The 18,437-nt window shown below is 33.2% G+C and overlaps 1 protein-coding gene across 2 annotated transcripts; it reads right to left on the reverse strand.

Moving 5' to 3' along the window:
- Positions 1 to 1,403: 1,403 nt before the first annotated feature.
- On the reverse strand, positions 1,404 to 6,671 carry LOC107638263 (uncharacterized). Of its 2 annotated transcripts, none has more exons than XM_016341450.3 (3): positions 5,859 to 6,671; positions 4,411 to 4,462; positions 1,404 to 2,977 (listed from the first exon to the last, which is right to left on the reverse strand). In XM_016341450.3, exons 1-3 carry the CDS (start codon positions 6,358 to 6,360, stop codon positions 1,774 to 1,776), a joined length of 1,758 nt encoding a protein of 585 aa, XP_016196936.1. In that variant the 5' UTR covers positions 6,361 to 6,671; the 3' UTR covers positions 1,404 to 1,773. The 2 variants fall into 2 exon arrangements, with proteins under 2 accessions (XP_016196936.1, XP_016196935.1); XM_016341449.3 differs by having other exon boundaries at positions 4,384 to 4,462; positions 5,859 to 6,612.
- Positions 6,672 to 18,437: the final 11,766 nt, after the last annotated feature.

Below are 18,437 nucleotides of genomic sequence, written 5' to 3' on the forward strand. Positions count from 1 at the left end.
GCAACTACCTAGATGCATGCAATTACTTAGGTCAAAACAAATCAATCCCCAAGCAACCAACATAAGCATAAGGGCTAAAGCAATAACAATCAAACCAAACCCACAATTGCATTGAATTATCAAAAAGATTCACAAACTCGCAAGAAAAGGGATGATCATGATGGAAACATGTAATTGAGCAATCGAACCCTCACCGGATGTGTATCCGCTCTAATCACTTAAGTGTTTGGGGTTGATTCACTCAATTGTCCCCTAATCATGCTTTCCAAGATTTGTTTTTCATCTAACAATCAACAATTACTCAATGCATGCACACAATTATTATGAGGACTTTCCATAAGGTTGTAATGGGGTTGAGACAAGAGTAAGATTGTATATGGTTAAGTGGACTAGAATTTGAGTATTTGATTAACCTAAGTTTTCCACCTAACCTATATAACAACCTATACAATTTCAAAACTAACCTAACTACCCATTTTTCACTTTTCACATACTCATACATTCTCTTTTGATTTCCACTTTGGGGCATTTTTGTCCGCCTTTTATTGCTTCTCTTTTTCTTTTTCTATTATTATTTTTTTTCTTTTTCTTTTTCTACATACATATTTTTTTTCCTTTATCATTTTTTTTTCTTTTATTTTTCACAATAAAGTATATACAAACTTATCAATGCATATGGTTTTACATTTATGCATGAGCATGTACCCAATCCCCTAAATTTCCAATGGAAATACAAAATACCCTTTTATCCCAACCAATGTCCCAAATTTTCCCACACTTGAATGATTCACACACTCACTAGCCTAAGCTAATCAAAGATCCAAATTAAGAACATTTATTGTTTTTCACTTAAAGCTTGTGATGTGCTAAAATTAAAAACAAATGAAGTTAAAATAAGCTCAAAGTTGGCTAACAATGGTTGATGAAAGGTAGGCTATTTGGGTAAGTGAGCTCAATGAAATGATGACCTCAATCATACAATTGCATGTATACATGGAATAATGGACATAAAGAATCAAATAAATCACAGATCACAATCATAGGAAGAGAACAATTACACACAAAAAGAAAAATAAGTGGTTATAAGATATAACCACACAATTAAGTTCAAAATTCACAAACTTGTGTTCTTAGCTCAAAACATATTCCACAATATATATAATTCAAGCAAGTTTTTCATAAAAATTTTCAATCAATTGGGGTGGTGCCCTATAGATAAATTTCTTGAAGAATTTCATTGTTTTAACTGAGTTTATTATATGTATCGTAAATGAATTGTTGTGATTGAGAAAGTTTAAAAATTCCTTAGTTTATTCTCTTTTTCAAACAAACCAAATTTCTTATGCAAAGAGGGATAAACTAGGCTTCAACAATCCAAATTTTTCTAATCACAACCTATAAACTATCAACTAAAAATGCAAATCCAACTAAAAATATAAAATATATACAATCCAAAGTGCAAAGTGCAAAATGCAACAAACTAAAACAAAGGTATCCCAAAATACTAATATGTACAATAATCCAAAAGTGCAAATAAAACAAAGTAACACAACATAAGAGATAAATGTCTGAAATTGTCACCCAAAATAGCAATTCCACCGACGGTGACAACGATGACCTCCCCACACTTAGAATGAAGCATCGTCCTCGATGCTACTGCTGAGACTGGGTGTGAGGGTCCACGTCCGCATCTGGCTGGGGCTGAGGCTGTGGCTCCACAGAGGTCTGCTGCGTCTCCGTGGGAACCTGAATCTGTGTGGGTGCCTCTGGCTGCTAAGTCTGCTCCTCCTCCTCTGCGGAAGAAGTGTCGGAATCAGGGGGCATCTCGGCGCCCAGCGAAACTAGCATCTGACTCACACCATTACAGCGTCGCAATATGCGACGCTCCCTGCGCTCCATGAGTCTGATGAGATGCTGTACCAGTAGGTAAGTCGGCTGGGGTGCTGGCGGTGGTGGTGCTGGTCCGATAGGTGCTGCTGGTGTTGTGGATGGTCCTGCTGCAGCTGAAGAGGAGGGCAGGCCAGGTGTCGCTGCTGCTGAAGCTCTAGCTCTACGCGGGGCTGGTGGCTTGTCACTCACCCACGTTCCCCACGGAATAAATCTCTCCTTTCCGTGGACTGTGGGTGGTGACTCATCCTCTGGCAGCCATGGAATTCCAGCCCGCTGAGCCATCTCTGTGACCAACGTAGGGAATGGGAGTGTGCCTCTAACATGAGCTCGCCACATGAACCTCTTGATCAATCGGGGAAAGTACAGCTCTTTCCCCTCCATAATGCATCCAACGAGCACTAACATGTCGATCGGGATCTCAGTGAAATGCGTGGTAGGCATGACATAGTGTGCGAGAATCTGCTGCCATGTCTTCGCCTCCCTCGTCAGGTAATCAAACAACATCCCCTTAGGCTTCGTCTTGCCGGCATCCAACACCCACGGGGCGTCCGGTAGGGCAATCACACTCCTCAGTGCATCATAGTCGAAGGTGAGGCAATGTATCTCCTCCTCAGCCCTATGATAAGCATCTTTGTCGCTGGCCTTGGGCTGGCAATGGAGGGCGTCCTCTATATCAGCCTCCATCATCAGAATCTGCCCACCTCTCAAGTGAATCGAGTCGAGGGTCGGTCTGAAGAAGTTGCAGTAGAACTCCTGAACCCAGGACTCGTTCACTCTAACTAACTCCCGATCCACGAAAGACAGGCCTAACCCCTCAATTCGAGACTCAATAGATTGCCTCAGATCGGGAGGGATAGACAGCTTCTTCTCCAAATTCAGATGCCGTTTCTGAAAGACCGGAAAGCGGAGCTCACAGTACAAATTAGGGAACCTTGTTCCGTCAACAGGAGGTAAGAGCTGATCCGCTTTCTCTTTGTCAGAAAGAGATATCTTGGCATAGCCGGAGATTGCAGAAGTAGTGGAAGACTGAGATTGCTTCCTTTTTCGGGGAGTAACCTTTGCTTTTCCTTTCCCTCTATCAGACATCCTGAAAAAACAGCAATAACAGGATATAGACAATTAAGGAAGGTAGAGGAATATAAAGCAAGGAATCAAGTAGCAGACAGAAAATAGGTAACCAGAGGATTGAGACATATTCATGAAGTGAGTTAAAGAAGGGAATTCTTGGAATGCAAGAAAACAGAATTTAAATCTCAGACAGAATACAAACCAAGAAATTCATGCAATAACAGCAAATGCTTGTTTGTTAAGCAATCACAACTGTCATACCCCAAAAGAATGTGAAAAGGGTTAATTTGACAAGTTAGAGAGACGATTAAGTCAAAAGTTAGAAAGGTGGTTAGAAATTAGTGGCATGACAATTATGGAGCTTAACCAAGAGAAGTCCACAATGTATAAGAAACAAGCACACTCACGTTCATAAGGATGATGCAAATCATTGATGATGAAATATGAATTGCATAAAAGCATACAATAGAAAAGCAAGCCTTCATCAATGTTCATGGTCACTAAGTTTGTAAAAATTGGTGTTGAAGGAATTAGGATTAGCACTTGGTGTAACCAAAAGAAAGTTGAAAGCAATTTCAGTTAAAAAGGGTTCACACCAGTGGAAAGCACCAATTGTTACAAATGTACGAACCTTAATCAAGAAAAAATACAAGTTTAAATCAAATGGTGAGCTTTGGCATTAGCTTCATTGGTCAAGTAAGGTGAAAATTGAACCTTAACCAAGAAGTCATAAAGCTTTTGACTTAACTTGAAATGTTGAAAACGCAAGAAGGTTCATATTGACTTGATTAATCGAGGTTCTATTTGACACAGAAATCCGTCAAATAGTTCCTTGAATTAACCAATTTCAATGACAAACGGGAATCAAAATAAAACGGGAATGCTGACCAAATCAACTAAGGAATTGTACTTGGTATAACGTGAATGAATTTTCAAACCAAAAAGTGCCAAGTTCCATCCCTAAGTTGCAAGTTAACAACAGATTGCTTCCTAAGAATTTTGGCAGCATTCCGGCAGTAAATTGGACGTTCCCGGATAACAAACAGCAGCAAAATAACACATGAATCCAGATTGCATCAAACATGTAAAACAATCAACCAATTCATATGGTTCAGGCAACATCAAGCAGAATAACACAAATTGGATCAGCATAGCAGCAATCAAACAATTCAAATGAATCCAAAATTAACACCGCAGTAACATACTATACACAGAACATAAACATCATCACCATTCAGCAAAGCAAATTCATTCAACCATTTCAGATAACAAGAACAGAACAATTATCAGGCCTAAATCCACTAACCACATCCTAGCTACCTAACCACATGCAATTCTATCTAACCTAATCAAACAGAATTCAAACTAAGCTAACTAATATTACCAGAACAGAATTGATTAAAGCACAAGCAAAAACAGAGCAACCTGAAGCAGGGGAGAACACGGGGTAACCTGGAAGAAGAGCAGAAATGGAAGCAGGAAGGGTAGAAGAAGGCAGCGCCGTCTAAAGAAAAAGAAAATGATATTTATATGAGTTTAAAATGATATTCAAGTCAACCAAACATGCATAAAATGACACCAGAGACACAAATACAATATTCAAGAACAACAGCACCAGTTACAGTCGAATTTATTTGAAATACAGCGAAAGTTTCTATTTATACAAACTCAGTTCCAAACATGCAAACATGCACAAAAACACATGAAAATATACATTAAACTATTCGCGAAATAGAACGTAAAACAGTTATCACCGATTGAACAGTTTGATGAGAGCAGTAATATCTATTTTAAACCAAGAACACATAATGAATCTACTTAATAAATAGAAATACGACTATATAGTGTTTCACGTTCGAAATGAGAAAGAGAAAAGTGAAAAACCTCGACGATTAGTGAAATAGTACCTTGAATAATCTTTCTTCTTTTGTTTCCGTATTTTATTATGGAGAGTTTGAAGGTTTCTTGTTGATTTCCTTGAGTGTTAGCGACGATTTTGATAGTTTTTTGAGAGATTTCAAACGTCATTTGAATCTTCAGGGTTTAGGGTTTTGATCGAGGAAGAAGAAGAACCATCTTTCATAATCGTGAGTGAGCGCACTATTGAAACCGTTGAGTTAGCGCGTGTTTACACACGCTCGTATAGGTGAGGGTTGTTTTTGTTGGGCTTGTCATAACTTATATAACTTGTAAGTCAAAAAAACTTGTATATATAGTAGGTTTGTACTTTTATTTATATATTATTATGTTTCATAAGTCTTACACCTATAATTTATTATCTTCTACAATAATCAACCAAATAAATACATCATAATGTTCTTATCTGTCTTCTTTTCTTTTTCTTTTTTTTTTTTCATTTTGTTAGTTTTTAATTTTAAACTTTTAAAGAAACTCAACTTGCTCCAGGTAGGCACAGCAAGGAGAATAGAACAAGAATCCCAGTAACATAAATATGAACTCATTAGGGCCATTAACAACAAACAATACAAGCAGAATTAAACCACGAAAACCATCCCCAAAGAGCTATCCTCTAGTTATTCCCTTCAATGCTCATTAATTTTCCATTTCCATTGGCTTAATACACCTAAATGGGCTCCAAAACCGCATGAACAATGTGTTTATGATCATTTCTCGTTGTATGAATACTGAGGTTAGTATTCCATTCTTTAAGTCAACAATGTGTGTTTTATATTAGTTATTGAGCCTTATCATATCTTGTAAGTTATGAACAATGTCATGTCGTGGTATCCATATCATTCAAAATATCATGCTTCCGGTTATCTAGGAATCTAACCACAATATACAAATCCAAACATGTCTATCTAGTTCAAATGTTTGAAAGTAAAATTCAAGCGATTCACAATTATATTATAAGAGAACCATGCATAGAGTTTCCATACCTGATTCACCAATGCAGTGTCCAACACCTTTCTTTCTTTTGAAAGGAGGAGAATCAGGAACAGCCATTTCATTTGAAACCCTTGCATCTTCATTGATTTTCTCTTTTTCCAATCTGTAGTTCTCATCCTTCAGTTTCTGAATGGTCTCCAAATTCTTCTTATTTTCATCCTCCAATTCACTGCATCTGATCCTAAGTGCAGCAATGGCATCGTTATCATCCAACCATTTTCTCTCCAAATTCTGATACTGTTGCTCTTTCTTCTTCAGTTGATCTTTGGTGTGAAGCCTCTGTAGCATCTCCAATTCATACTTCACAACGAGGGAACCAATCTCCGCTTTGTGTTTGGCATCTCTGGCCAACAAAACCTCTTCAGCTTTATCACAGTTGGTGCGTAAACCCGAGAAGAGCTCCGAAATGCTCATCTCGTTCAAGCTTCCATGGTTGCTAGAAGAAGCGAGGATCGGAGGTGAACCAGGTTCGGTTTTAGGTTGCAAGCCCATGAGATTATAAGAAGACCCTAAAAATGCAAACTTTGAAAGGGAAAAATATAAGAGTCGGTTTTGGCAAAGTTATTTGCTTTTGATGAAGCATAAAAATGCATATCCATGGACAGAGAATGTGTTTGAGAGAGAGAGAAACAGTGGAAAATGAAATGAGAATGGGATGTAGAAAAGCCGGAGAAGAATGTGAAGGTGGGAGTGGAAAAACAAAGAATCACACTGGAGAGTGACGTTCCAAAGATTGAGATGAGTAAAATTTGACCATTAATGTGGGAGTGGAAACATAGAATCACACATACAGGGGTGACAGTGGGCGGGTAGGGACGGATTTTTACTTTAATTCTATTATTATTCTTCAAATGTTTATGTATGGATAGGGGTGGAAATACATCAGGTCAGGCCAGGCCAGTCTTTGTTTTTAACAGGTTTGACCTGTCATGTAGTCAATTGGTCTGAGCTTATTTGTTATAGACTTTTTTTAAAGTATTAAACATTTATTCAGCTTGACTTGGACTAAAATCTGTTAAAAGACCTGATAATTTTTAAATAAATATATTTATATGTAATATGTTATATTTAATATTTATAAAAAAATTTAAATTTTAAAATATTTAAAATATACAAAACTATTTATAATTAAATATAATAAATTTAAAATATCTCATAATTTTTTTAATAATAAAAAAATTATTTATATATATATAATTATGTATTAACAAGTCCAGGCAGGCCTGACAGGCTAATAAGATTAATTAGTGAGCCTGGATTTGGCCTATTAACATAATAAGGCTTTTATAAAAGTTTGAGCCTATTTTATAACAGGTCAGGCCAGTCTAAACACAGACCAAGCTGCAGGTCCCTAGCAGGCCGCTTGGCCTTTTTCCATCCCTATGTATGGATAGTAGATTGTTCTACTCTAATCCGCATCTACAGGGGTCCGTCTCGTCTCTATTCACTGTTATAAAAATTAAATAATATTTTATTTTTTTATATTCATATATAAATTAAGATAAAAATTTTAAATTTATACTTAAAATTAAAATACAAACATAAGATTTATACAATGTCAAATAACTTGAAATTAAAAAAAGTTAAAATTTGATCGCTACAAATTTAATATTATAGCAAAAATACAATTATTTTTCATATACAAGCTATTTTACCATACAAGTCCATACAAGTCATTTTTCTTTAAATTACTCTCATGTGCAGGTCTTACGCACGCACATTTCACGCGCCTCTTAGTTTAACAGATTTCAATCAACGCGCGCACTTCTTCTCTTTTGTTATCCTCCTCCTCCTCCTCCTCCTCCTCCTCCTCCTTTTTTCATTGGAATTTCTTCTCCTCCTTATCTCGTTGTTGAAGATAATAAATAATTCAAGTTCAGATTATCAATTGAACCAAAACGAAATTGATTATTGTTTTGAATCCAATCAAATAGCTGAGGTGTGGTTCGATTCTAGTTAATTTTTTTGTTAGTAGTTTATGATTCTGTAGGTGAATAATGTTTCATCGTTGATAGTTTGAATTGAATGTAATGTAAAAGTTATGCATTAAAGAAAATATTTTTCTGTATTTGCAGCAAATTTGGGTGTAACACGAAGATATTTGAGTGTATTTTTTAAGAATTTTTGGTATATGTGTACTGATAAATTCTACATAATTCAAAACTCTTCTTCACCCTCCTCCTCATTTTTTGCTGCTTCTTCTTCTTCTTTTCATCATCACCATCATCATCTTTTTTTTTTTTTATATATATTCATCTTTTTTTTCTTGTTTTTATCTTCTCAAGTTTCTTCTTATTTTACTCTTTTAACAAGAATAAAAACAAAAAAATCAAATAAAGAAGAAGAAGAAACACATAATGGTGCAAAATTACTTGGAAGATGATGAACTTACATTCATTCAACTAAAAGAAAGAAAAAAATAAAGAAAAAAAGAAGAAAAAAATGTAGCATTAGAAGAAATGCTTTTCTGTATTTGCAGCAAATTTGGGTGTAACACGAAGATATTTTGGTGTAACACGAAGATATTTGGATGTATTTTTTAAAAATTTTTAGTATATGTGTGCTGATAAGTTCTGCATAATTCAAAACTCTTCTTCTCGCTCCTCTCATCTTCTGCTGCTGCTTCTTCTTTTTTTCATCATTATCACCATTTTCTTCTTTTTTTTCTTATTCATCTTTTCCTTTTTATTTTACCTTATTAAGTTTCTTCTTATTTTACCCTCTCACCAACCCAGCAACACCACCTCCTCCTTTTCTTCCTCCTTCTTTTTTTCATTCGAATTTCTTCTCCTCCTTTATTTTTCTCCTTCTCCTCTATCATCAGTTATTTCGTTGTTGAAGATAATGAATAATTCAAGTTCGGATTGTCAATTGAACCAGAACAAAATTGATTATTTTGAATCCAATCAAGTGGCCGAGGTATGGTTCAATTCTATTAGTGTTTTCGTTAGTAGTTTATGATTCTGTAGGTGAATAATGTTGTTTTTGTTTGTGAAAATTATTGTTCATCGTTGATCATTTGAATTTAATGTAATGTAAACGTTCTGCATTAAAGAAAATATTTTTCTGCATTTGGGTGTAACACGAAGATATTTGAGTGTATTTTTTAAAAAATTTTGGTGTATGTATGCTGATAAATTATGTATAATTTAAAACTCTTCTTCTCCCTCCTCCTCATCTTCTGCTGCTTCTTCTTCTTCTTTTTCATCATCATCATCATCATCATCATCTTCTTTTTTTTCTTATTCATTTTTTTTTCTTGTTTCATCTTCTCAAATTTCTTCTTATTTTACTCTTTTAACAAGAATAAAAACAAAAAAAAAATCAAACAAAGAAGAAGAAGAAACACATAATGGTACAAAATTACTTGGAATATAATGAACTTACATTCGTTCAACTAAAAGAAGGAAAAAAATAAGGAAAAAAGAAGGAAAAAAATACAGTATTAGAGAAAATATTTTTCTGTATTTGCAACAAATTTGGGTGTAACACGAAGATATTTGGGTGTAACACGAAGATTTTTGGGTGTATTCTTTAAGAATTTTTGGTATATGTGTGCTGATAAGTTCTGTATAATTCAAAACTCTTCCTCTTCCTCCTCCTCATCTTATGCTGCTTCTTCTTCTTCATCTTCTTATTTCATATTTTCATAATTCTTCTTGGGAGAAAAAAATAAAACAAAGAAAAAAAAATTCATAATGTTGCAAAATCAATAGAAAGAGAAGGAGGAAAAAAATGTTGCAACAACAACAGTAATAAAAAAATGACGATGAAGATGAAATACGCAAAGAAAAAGGAAGAGAAACGCAAAGAAGGAGGAGGAGGAGGAGGAGGAGGATGAGGAGAAGGAACGTGAAGCGCGCTATGAAACTGTTGAGTAACGCACGTGTTAACACGCTCATATGGGTGAGCGTCCTTTTTGTTGGGTTTGGCCCAACTTGTATGACTTGTAAACTAAAACGACTTGTATGTGTAGCACTTTTCGCAAAAATATTACATCATTAAATATAAACTTTCAATCCTTATTCTTGATCACTTTTCACATTTCCATCATCATTAAAAGGTTTGAAAGTCAAGATTCATATATGAAAATTGAAGAGATAACAATTAATAAATTAATTAATATTAAGTAAAAAATTAATATAAATAAATATTAAGTAATTTATCACTTTTACTCTCTAAAATTGAAAAAAGTTGCCACTAAAAAAAATTAAAAATGCCCCTAAATTATTGAATATCGGCATTCTAAAATCCAAATAAATAATTATCAACTAATCAGAAGGACATGACTTATACATTATCTGAATCCTACTAATCAAATCAAATATATGAGAATTAATTACTCAAATCATATAAAGAATTCTATAGCACAAGAACATGCATTTCATTATATATATTAGTATAAATTCTTCAATTGTTGAGATCATAATGACATAACATTTCTTGAAATATATACCATGACAAGTTTGTTCTGATACAAGCTTTATGTGAGTCCCAAAATCATCACCATTTCATAGTAGACAAAAATGGAAGCCTAATTTCAGTGACATATATAGTACTTAAATACAGGCTTATGGAAGAATGAAAAGATTGAGATAGATTGGACCTTAAGCTGTATTTTCTTAATAATATTTTAAAAATATTAATTAGAGTAAAGATTGATTTTGTTTCTAATATTTATAATTTTTTTAAAATTCAGAATGCACTTAAACCTTGTTCTACCACAAAAATGATAAATCATAGCATAAATAACTAATCCACATTCAAATTCATAATGTTCCACCACAAAGTCAGATTATCAATTTTATTTAACAACAACTAACTAAGAACACAATATAACATTCAGCCATCAATAATAAACAACACAAAATCAACAAACATTCAGCCATCAATAATAAACAACACAAAATCAACAATTAACAACACAAAATTAGATTATCAACAATCAACAAGACAACAATAATCATCTACTTAATATACTAAAATTGAGTTTTCCCCTAGCTAATAAATATGACGTGTCGATCTCTCGTGAGTCCGTTCTCCCTCCAAAATGCATGAAATTTTCAATCAATTTTAAATTATTTTATAAAAAATATCTTTATTATAATTATACCAATTTAGGAACATATCTTCATTATAATTATATCAAATCAATATTTAATGCACTACTAAACTACTTTTCAATTATCAATTAAAAATACTTTTAATCATTTTAATAATAATAATAATAATGATATGATAATGGTACCGGTCGTGATAATCATGATAAGAATATTTGATTCTAATCATAAAATGATCAAATATTATAATATTAATAACGCACATTGATTTTGAATATTTTTAGTTATTTTAATTATATTAATTATAAAAATATTGATATAATTTTAATTCTTGTTCATTATTCAATAATAATAATAATAATAATAATAATAATAAATTGTAATAATAAAATTGAAATTATCACGTGGGTAAAGTAACAACTTAAAATTATAATAATTTATCACGGGTAATCGTAAAAATTATAATAGGGTTACGTAAAATTATTTTTAGCATTAGCATATAATAATTGTACAAGTTAATTTTTTTATTACTTTAACCCGTTATAATTCTATTTTCTTATGATATTTATTTCAAACATTTTAAGTTATTATATCCGTCCATAATAATATATCTCTACCCCCTTTCTATTTCAATCTGTGTATATTAGGTATAATATTCTTATTTATTGTCTGAGATTTCTTTGATCATGATAGAAGATAATGATTCTAATTATGATATGATAAAAATATATAACTTTAACAAAATTAATATATGATGCATAATTACTGTATATAATAAAAAATTACATTAATAATAAATAATTTACATATTTATTTTTGTTTTACTAAAGTCTATATATAGTATTTTTCTGTGGTACATAAATCTAAATTTGAGAGTCAACTCATAATTTTTTTTTTAACTACTTCATATAATAAGAATGTATTCTTCGTTTTTTTATTGAAATTGATCCTTTTAAGGTACAATTTATAATTTTTTATAATGTTTTTCATATACTCATTCTATTATATTATTCTTTTGATAATTTATTGATTGTTGTTACTCTAAGTTATTCTTATCGTCTAATGTTCCAGTTCGATTGTCTTTTGCCACAATTGTTTACAATGCATCACATCCATGAAATACCTCATTGAGTTGTCTTTACTGATTCGGATTCCAACTACATGGATGTAAGCGTTCAAAAAATGGGAAAATAATCTCTACTTTACCGAAGGATGGTTGGATCTACTCACCTATTATGACCAACCTAATGGAATGTGGTTAAAGTTAGCTTTCTTGGGAGGAGCTCGATTTTGATTGAGGAATTGTTTCCACAGAACTTTATAGGGCAAGTTTAAGTTCCATCCCCTCCATCCTTTTTACGTCTGCCCGAAAATCTTCGAAGTGGAGCACATAATGAGATTGAATTCCCTCAGTTTACGTTCAATTTTGTTAAATTCGTGACAAACTCGGATATGTAATTTCAACGATTGGTAATATATTTAAATTTTCTTATTTTAAGCTTTTTGTTATTAGAATAATTTTATAACATATTGTGATTTTTTTCAGAAATTACCGGTTTTCTTTTGTATGCATGCAATGCCATTGAGGGGAATAAGGGTTAGTTTGGTTTCTCGGTGTGGCAATTCTATACCTTGCCGCATTGCATGGATAGCGGATGATGAAGCTTATTTAACACGAGGATGGTCTGAATTTGCACGAATTCTAAATGTTCAAACTTACGATGTTGTTTCAGTTGGTTGTCGTTACGAGAATGACTCTATTCTATACATGACTAAGGACTAGAATAGAATCAATATTATTTAAGTAATTTGGTTTTAATATTAGTATTTGATTAAATTAGTATTAGAAAATTTTAAATTATTGTCTCAATTTATATATTATGAGTATTTTCCGTAGATGTGCTATTTTTAAATATTTTAATAAAATGAAGTACTCTCAGATATATTTAAGTTTATTTTTATCCTTTATTTCTTTAATTGTATTTTCATTATATTCGAAAAAAATCTCTACCTAAACATATAGTAAATCGTTGACCTAAACACAATTTCTTTGCCGATAAAAACAGATTTTATTCCATGAAAAAATAATGAAATATGCATCTTTTGATGATATATACAAAGTGTAATAGAAATAAAGTAAATATTATGTCATAATAATATCTTTAATTACATTATAATAAGCTCATGAATAATGTATGATTATATTATTTTGAAAAAATATTCTCATTATAATTATATTAAATTAATATTTAATATATTATTAAACTAATTATCAATTAATGACATTTTTTATTTTAATAATAATAATAATAATAATAATCTATCCTTTTATTAAAATACTCATTTAACTAAATTAATCTAAATATTTAATGAAGATAAAGGATAGATTTGTGTTTTGAATATATATTCTTTCTGTATTAGTATAAGTGTGCATGTCGCCTCCATATTTATTTTTTAGATCACTCAATTTTCATTAAGCGTAATAGAAACCATAAAAATCAATAAATAATTACTTGAGTTTTTCGTTATTCCTATATATAGGCTTTATTTTTTTTATAATACAGTTTATATCCATTTATTTTTATTTTTTATATAAAAATAATATTATATATATTTATATATCACTTTTTTTAACTCATTCTTATAAATATTGACATATAATTAATATAAATAACATATATATCGAATAAATATCTTTATTGAATTAATTATAACAACTGATACAAGATAATAACATAGGAATAATCTAATTATAGCAAGAATTTTCATTAAAATAATTGACCAATAATTTGAATATAATTAATATAGTTAAATTGATATAATCGATATGATTGAGAGTATATGGCAATTATAGCAATTATATCAATTTCAAGCATAATTAACATGACTTCATAATAATAATTCACGTGACTAATTACCTATTATGCAATAATAATAATAAGGGATAAGTATGGTTTTGGTCCCTAAAGTTTAGCGCCAGAATCGAAACCATCCCTCATCTAATTTTCGATATAAAATCGTCCTTAACTTTTTTTTCGTATTAAAATCGTCCTTTTTATTTTTTTTGGACAAAAATGTCCTCTCCCTTTCCCTTTTCCCTCCCCCTCCACCCCCACCCCGTCTCCCCTTCCCCCCACCCCCACCCCCACCCCCACCACCACCATGCGTCCCTTTTCCCCCTACTACCACCACCACACCACGTCCTCCCCTTCCCCCCACCTCCACCCCCACCCCGCCTCCCCTTTCCCCCCACCCCCACCCCCAGTCACCCCTTCCCCCTACCCCCACCACCACCCCGCGTCCCCTCCCATTCCCCCCAACACAACCACCACCACCACCACTACCAACACAACAGCAAATAACAAACAGAGATCAATCAGCAAACTTCTTCCATCAACAACAAACAACAATTCAAAAATTAAGAAAACCAACAACTCAAAACCAACAATGATTCAACAAATCAAAGATTCAATAAATCAAAGATTCAACAAATCAAGAAGCAGAAGAAGCAGAAGACGAAGAAGAAACAGAGATCGAAGCAAGAAGCAGAGGCGGCGAGGAGCAGCGGTGAGGCGGCGAGAAGCAGCGGAGCGGAAGCCGACGACGACAAGGAGGTCACGACGGCAAGGGCGAGGAGGAGCAGAAGAGGAGGAACAGAAACGGCTCGACGAGGAGGGCGAGGCGCGAGGGCACGGCGGCGGTTCACGGACGCGGCGGTCGTAGGCGAAGCAACTGCGAGAAAGACCGTGACGAACGACCCGGTGGCAGTAAGCGACACCTCCGCGAAGGGAAAGCTCGCGACGACCCGAGTTGATGAAGCGGCGAAGATGAGAGGAGGAGGAGAAGGCAGAGGCGGCGAGGCAGGCAAGGCTCGCGAGGCGCGAAGGCGGCGAGGCGGGCGAGGCTCACGAGGCGGCAGCGGTCACCCTCCCCCCTTTCCCCTTCCCCCTCCCCCTCCCCCTCCCCCTCCCCCTCTCCCCTTCCCCCCACCCCCGCGTCCTTTCCCCCTCCCCCCTGCGTGTTTTATTTTATTTTTTTCAAATTTTATAATTTTTATTAAAGTAAGGGTAGTTTAGGAATAAAATTAAAAATTTTATTAAAAATGACGATTTTAATACGAAAAAAACGTTAAGGACGATTCTAAATCGAAAATTAGAAGAGGGACGAATTCGATTCTGGCGCAAAACTTTTGGGACCAAAACCATACTTATCCCTAATAATAATAATAATAGTTTCGACTTCATATAATTGATATAGTTCTAATCAGTATATAATAATAATAATATTATATGGACACAAGATTAATTAGTTAACCAAATAAATTTAGATTATGGAGTTTTATTTCTCAATCAAATTTTTTATTATTAGTGATTTTATTTTTTACATTTACAGTAAATTTTGACTATAAAAAGAAAAAAAATAGTTTTGATTGTTTTCTATTTTATTTATTTACAGTCATAATTAAAATTAATATAATTATAGTAAGTCTCTATAATTATAGCAATATAAACTTGCTTTATATATAGCAATAATATTATACATATTTATATATCTCATGTTTTATCTCTTTTCTCAAAATTTTGTCATGTAATTAATGTGGACAATATAATCTACTGTATATACTTAGCAGGTGTCTCTATTTATATAATTTTTTTCTAATAGTAGCAAGTATTTCTATTAAAAATTCCATATCCTTTGCAATTATTATAATTGAAATTAATTTTAACACAACAGCTTAAAATTATAATTTCAATCTTATCACGTGCATGGCACGGGTTATTACACTTGTATATAATATTAATGAGTCAGAAAGGTAAGAAGTTTAACTGTTTTAACATAAAAAAATAAACCCTAAAAATTAACTCAATAAGTAGTGAGTGAGAGAGGAGTGCTTACTGCTTACTAGTGAGACAACGAGGGAGGAAGGAGGGACGACAAGGTGAGCAGCGACCGAAGACCGGAGAGACGAGTTGGCGAGGAGAATGACAGCAACGAGAGAAGTGGGAGCGACGTGAGCTCAGTAAGGGACAACGACGAGGTGAGCAACTGAGCGAGGTGAATGAGGAGCAGAGGAGGGTTGGTGAGCAATGGCAGCGGTGTGCTTGGTGAGTGGAATGGTGAGATGAGCGACTGAGCGAGGTGAGCGACGGCGGCGGTGAGCAACAACGAGTGGAATGGCGAGGTGAATGGCAAGTGGAACTTGGCTAGGTTCGTTGGAGACTTGGAGTTTGGTTGAGAGGAGGGTAGTTGGCTATATATATATATGCACTCCGGGGAAGGTTCACTCTGAACCTGACCCCGTTCCGCCCCGCTCAACACCCTGTCCTGTTTGAAACTCGCCCCAACCGAATAAAGGCGGGTCCGGTACCCTGCGGGTTCGAGTACTTTTGCTATCCTTAATCACACAACCTGAATCCTGATGTACTTGATGTACTCAAGTACCAACACCAATTCATCCCACGTTTCACCCCAAACGAGTGCCTCCCAAGTATTTAGGAATTTACACTTGGACAAAACAACGGGTGATCTTAGGGATTTTTTATTTAAATTATTTAAATATAATATTTACGAAAATGTGTAATCTGTAGTATATTTATCTATGTACACATATATCTCATCAGAAGAGCTACACATCCAAGTCTTTTTGCATCTAAATCCAACCAAGCAGGCTCAACACAAAAAAAAATCACTCTCATTAAAGAGAGCGTGTACCAGATATCAAATTCGAACCGGACCGACCGGTTCAATCGAAAAACTGGTGAATCGGACCTTAAAACGGTCCCGGTTAACATTCTAACTGGACAAGCAAACGAATCGGTCAAATTCAAAAAATTCGGTCAAATCCAATCTAAACCGAAGATCGAACCGGACCGGTTGGCCCGTCAAAAAAATTGGAAGATATGCTAGGCTGGGTTCGAACTTGAAACCTGACAACCACTAGAAAAATTTTACTCTTTGTAATGTATGGTGTGTTTTTATAAATATATCACCAACTGTTAGACATATCATAATTAATAACTTTATGTATTAACTTTTAGTAATGCAAATTTAAGATATTTTTATCTTTTTAGTCTAATGAATAGTGTTCATATTAATTTAATTTATTTTTTTATTTATATTTACTCTTTCTTAAATTAATTATTTTTTTTATTATATATAATTATTAAAATAAACATTAAACTTTGTTAAATATCTATAAATTAAAAAAAGATAAGCAAAAAAATTTTATTAATCATAACATATTTTTGTTATTGATAATTATATTACATCTAATATTAATATTTGTCAACATATATTTGAATAATGTAATAGATACTAATTAATTATAAATTAGAAAATAAGTTAATTTAATATAAAAAAATTATATTTTATACAATTATTTAATTATGATCGGTTCAACCGGTTTAACCTATGATCCATTGGTTGAACCAGTGATCTAGTGACCCTTGTAGTCTGGCCAAGTCGATTGCCGGTTCGATTCTAATAACTATCGCGTGTACATGCATCGGAAACTCCAAAAATGTTACCCATCTATTCGTGCTCTAATATGAAAAACCATTCATATTTCCTACTCAAAACTGCAACAAAGGAATTTCAAATATCTTTTAAAATCTCTCAAAAAAATTTCAAATTCTCTATGAAAAACTATTGTAAAATCCGGTGGCATTTGGGATCATCAACAAAAAACACACAAAAAGAACAAGAAAGATTTCTCAAGGTACTGACAAAACTATTGTTATTATGTTCAATTACTTTCTCACAATTCTTACATTTCTACTAGTACGGTTTAAGGTTTAGTGAATCGAGTTCCTTCATTTAGTAAATCGAGTTTTTCTGATTCTAGTTTTCTTGTTTTTCTCTATAACTAGGGCATTGAATGAAACTGTGTTGTTAGTTTATTGATTCTAATAAATAATTTGATTCATCTCTTAGTTTAACTGAGGTTCATTTGAATCTAGAAACGAATTGAATGTGTCTTTATTGATGATTGAGTCTTTATGAGTTTTTTGTTCAAATCTGAACCAAATTTGGTCCATTTGTGAATTAACTGAGGTTCACTTGTTGCTACTGTTAAGTATTGACTTTTTGTTATACCTTAAGAAATTTAGGTTCATTTCTTAGTTTAATTTAGGTTCATTTGGTTTCATTTCGGTTGAATTTGCTGAACTTGTTCATGTGTGGTTGTTAGTTAGTTTTTGTTCAAATATAAATTAATTTCGGTTTATTTGTGAATTAACCGAGGTTCACTTGATGCTACTGTTAAGTATTGACCAAATTTTTATTTCTTACAGCCAAAATGAAAAAGAAGACCAGCTCAAAACAAGAGAAGCCACATTACAATGTAAGCATATACACATTAAATCAACTCTATTTTTGTATTATAATTATATCATATAACATAATGTTTTAAATTCTTGCAGAAAACTCACGATTTGAGATGCTTAACGAGATCGATAGCTAGGGTATTCGCCAACTTGAGTGAACAAAAGAAAGCCATCGTTGACGAAA

The sequence above is a fragment of the Arachis ipaensis genome, chromosome B4 (assembly GCF_059453495.1).
Source record: "Arachis ipaensis isolate K30076 ecotype BB chromosome B4, ASM5945349v1, whole genome shotgun sequence".
NCBI lineage: Eukaryota > Viridiplantae > Streptophyta > Magnoliopsida > Fabales > Fabaceae > Arachis > Arachis ipaensis.

What these genes read in the sequence shown, in the direction of transcription:
- LOC107638263 (XM_016341449.3), bottom strand. Translation starts at nt 6,360, where the DNA reads ATGGGCTTGCAACCTAAAACCGAACCTGGTTCACCTCCGATCCTCGCT. An exon ending in ACACTGCATTGGTGAATCAG is followed by an intron (nt 4,463 to 5,858) that starts GTATGGAAACTC and finishes CTTTTTCTTTAG; the next exon opens with ACGGCGCTGCCTTCTTCTAC. An exon ending in CGTGTTCTCCCCTGCTTCAG is followed by an intron (nt 2,978 to 4,383) that starts GTTGCTCTGTTT and finishes CTGTTTTTTCAG; the next exon opens with GATGTCTGATAGAGGGAAAG.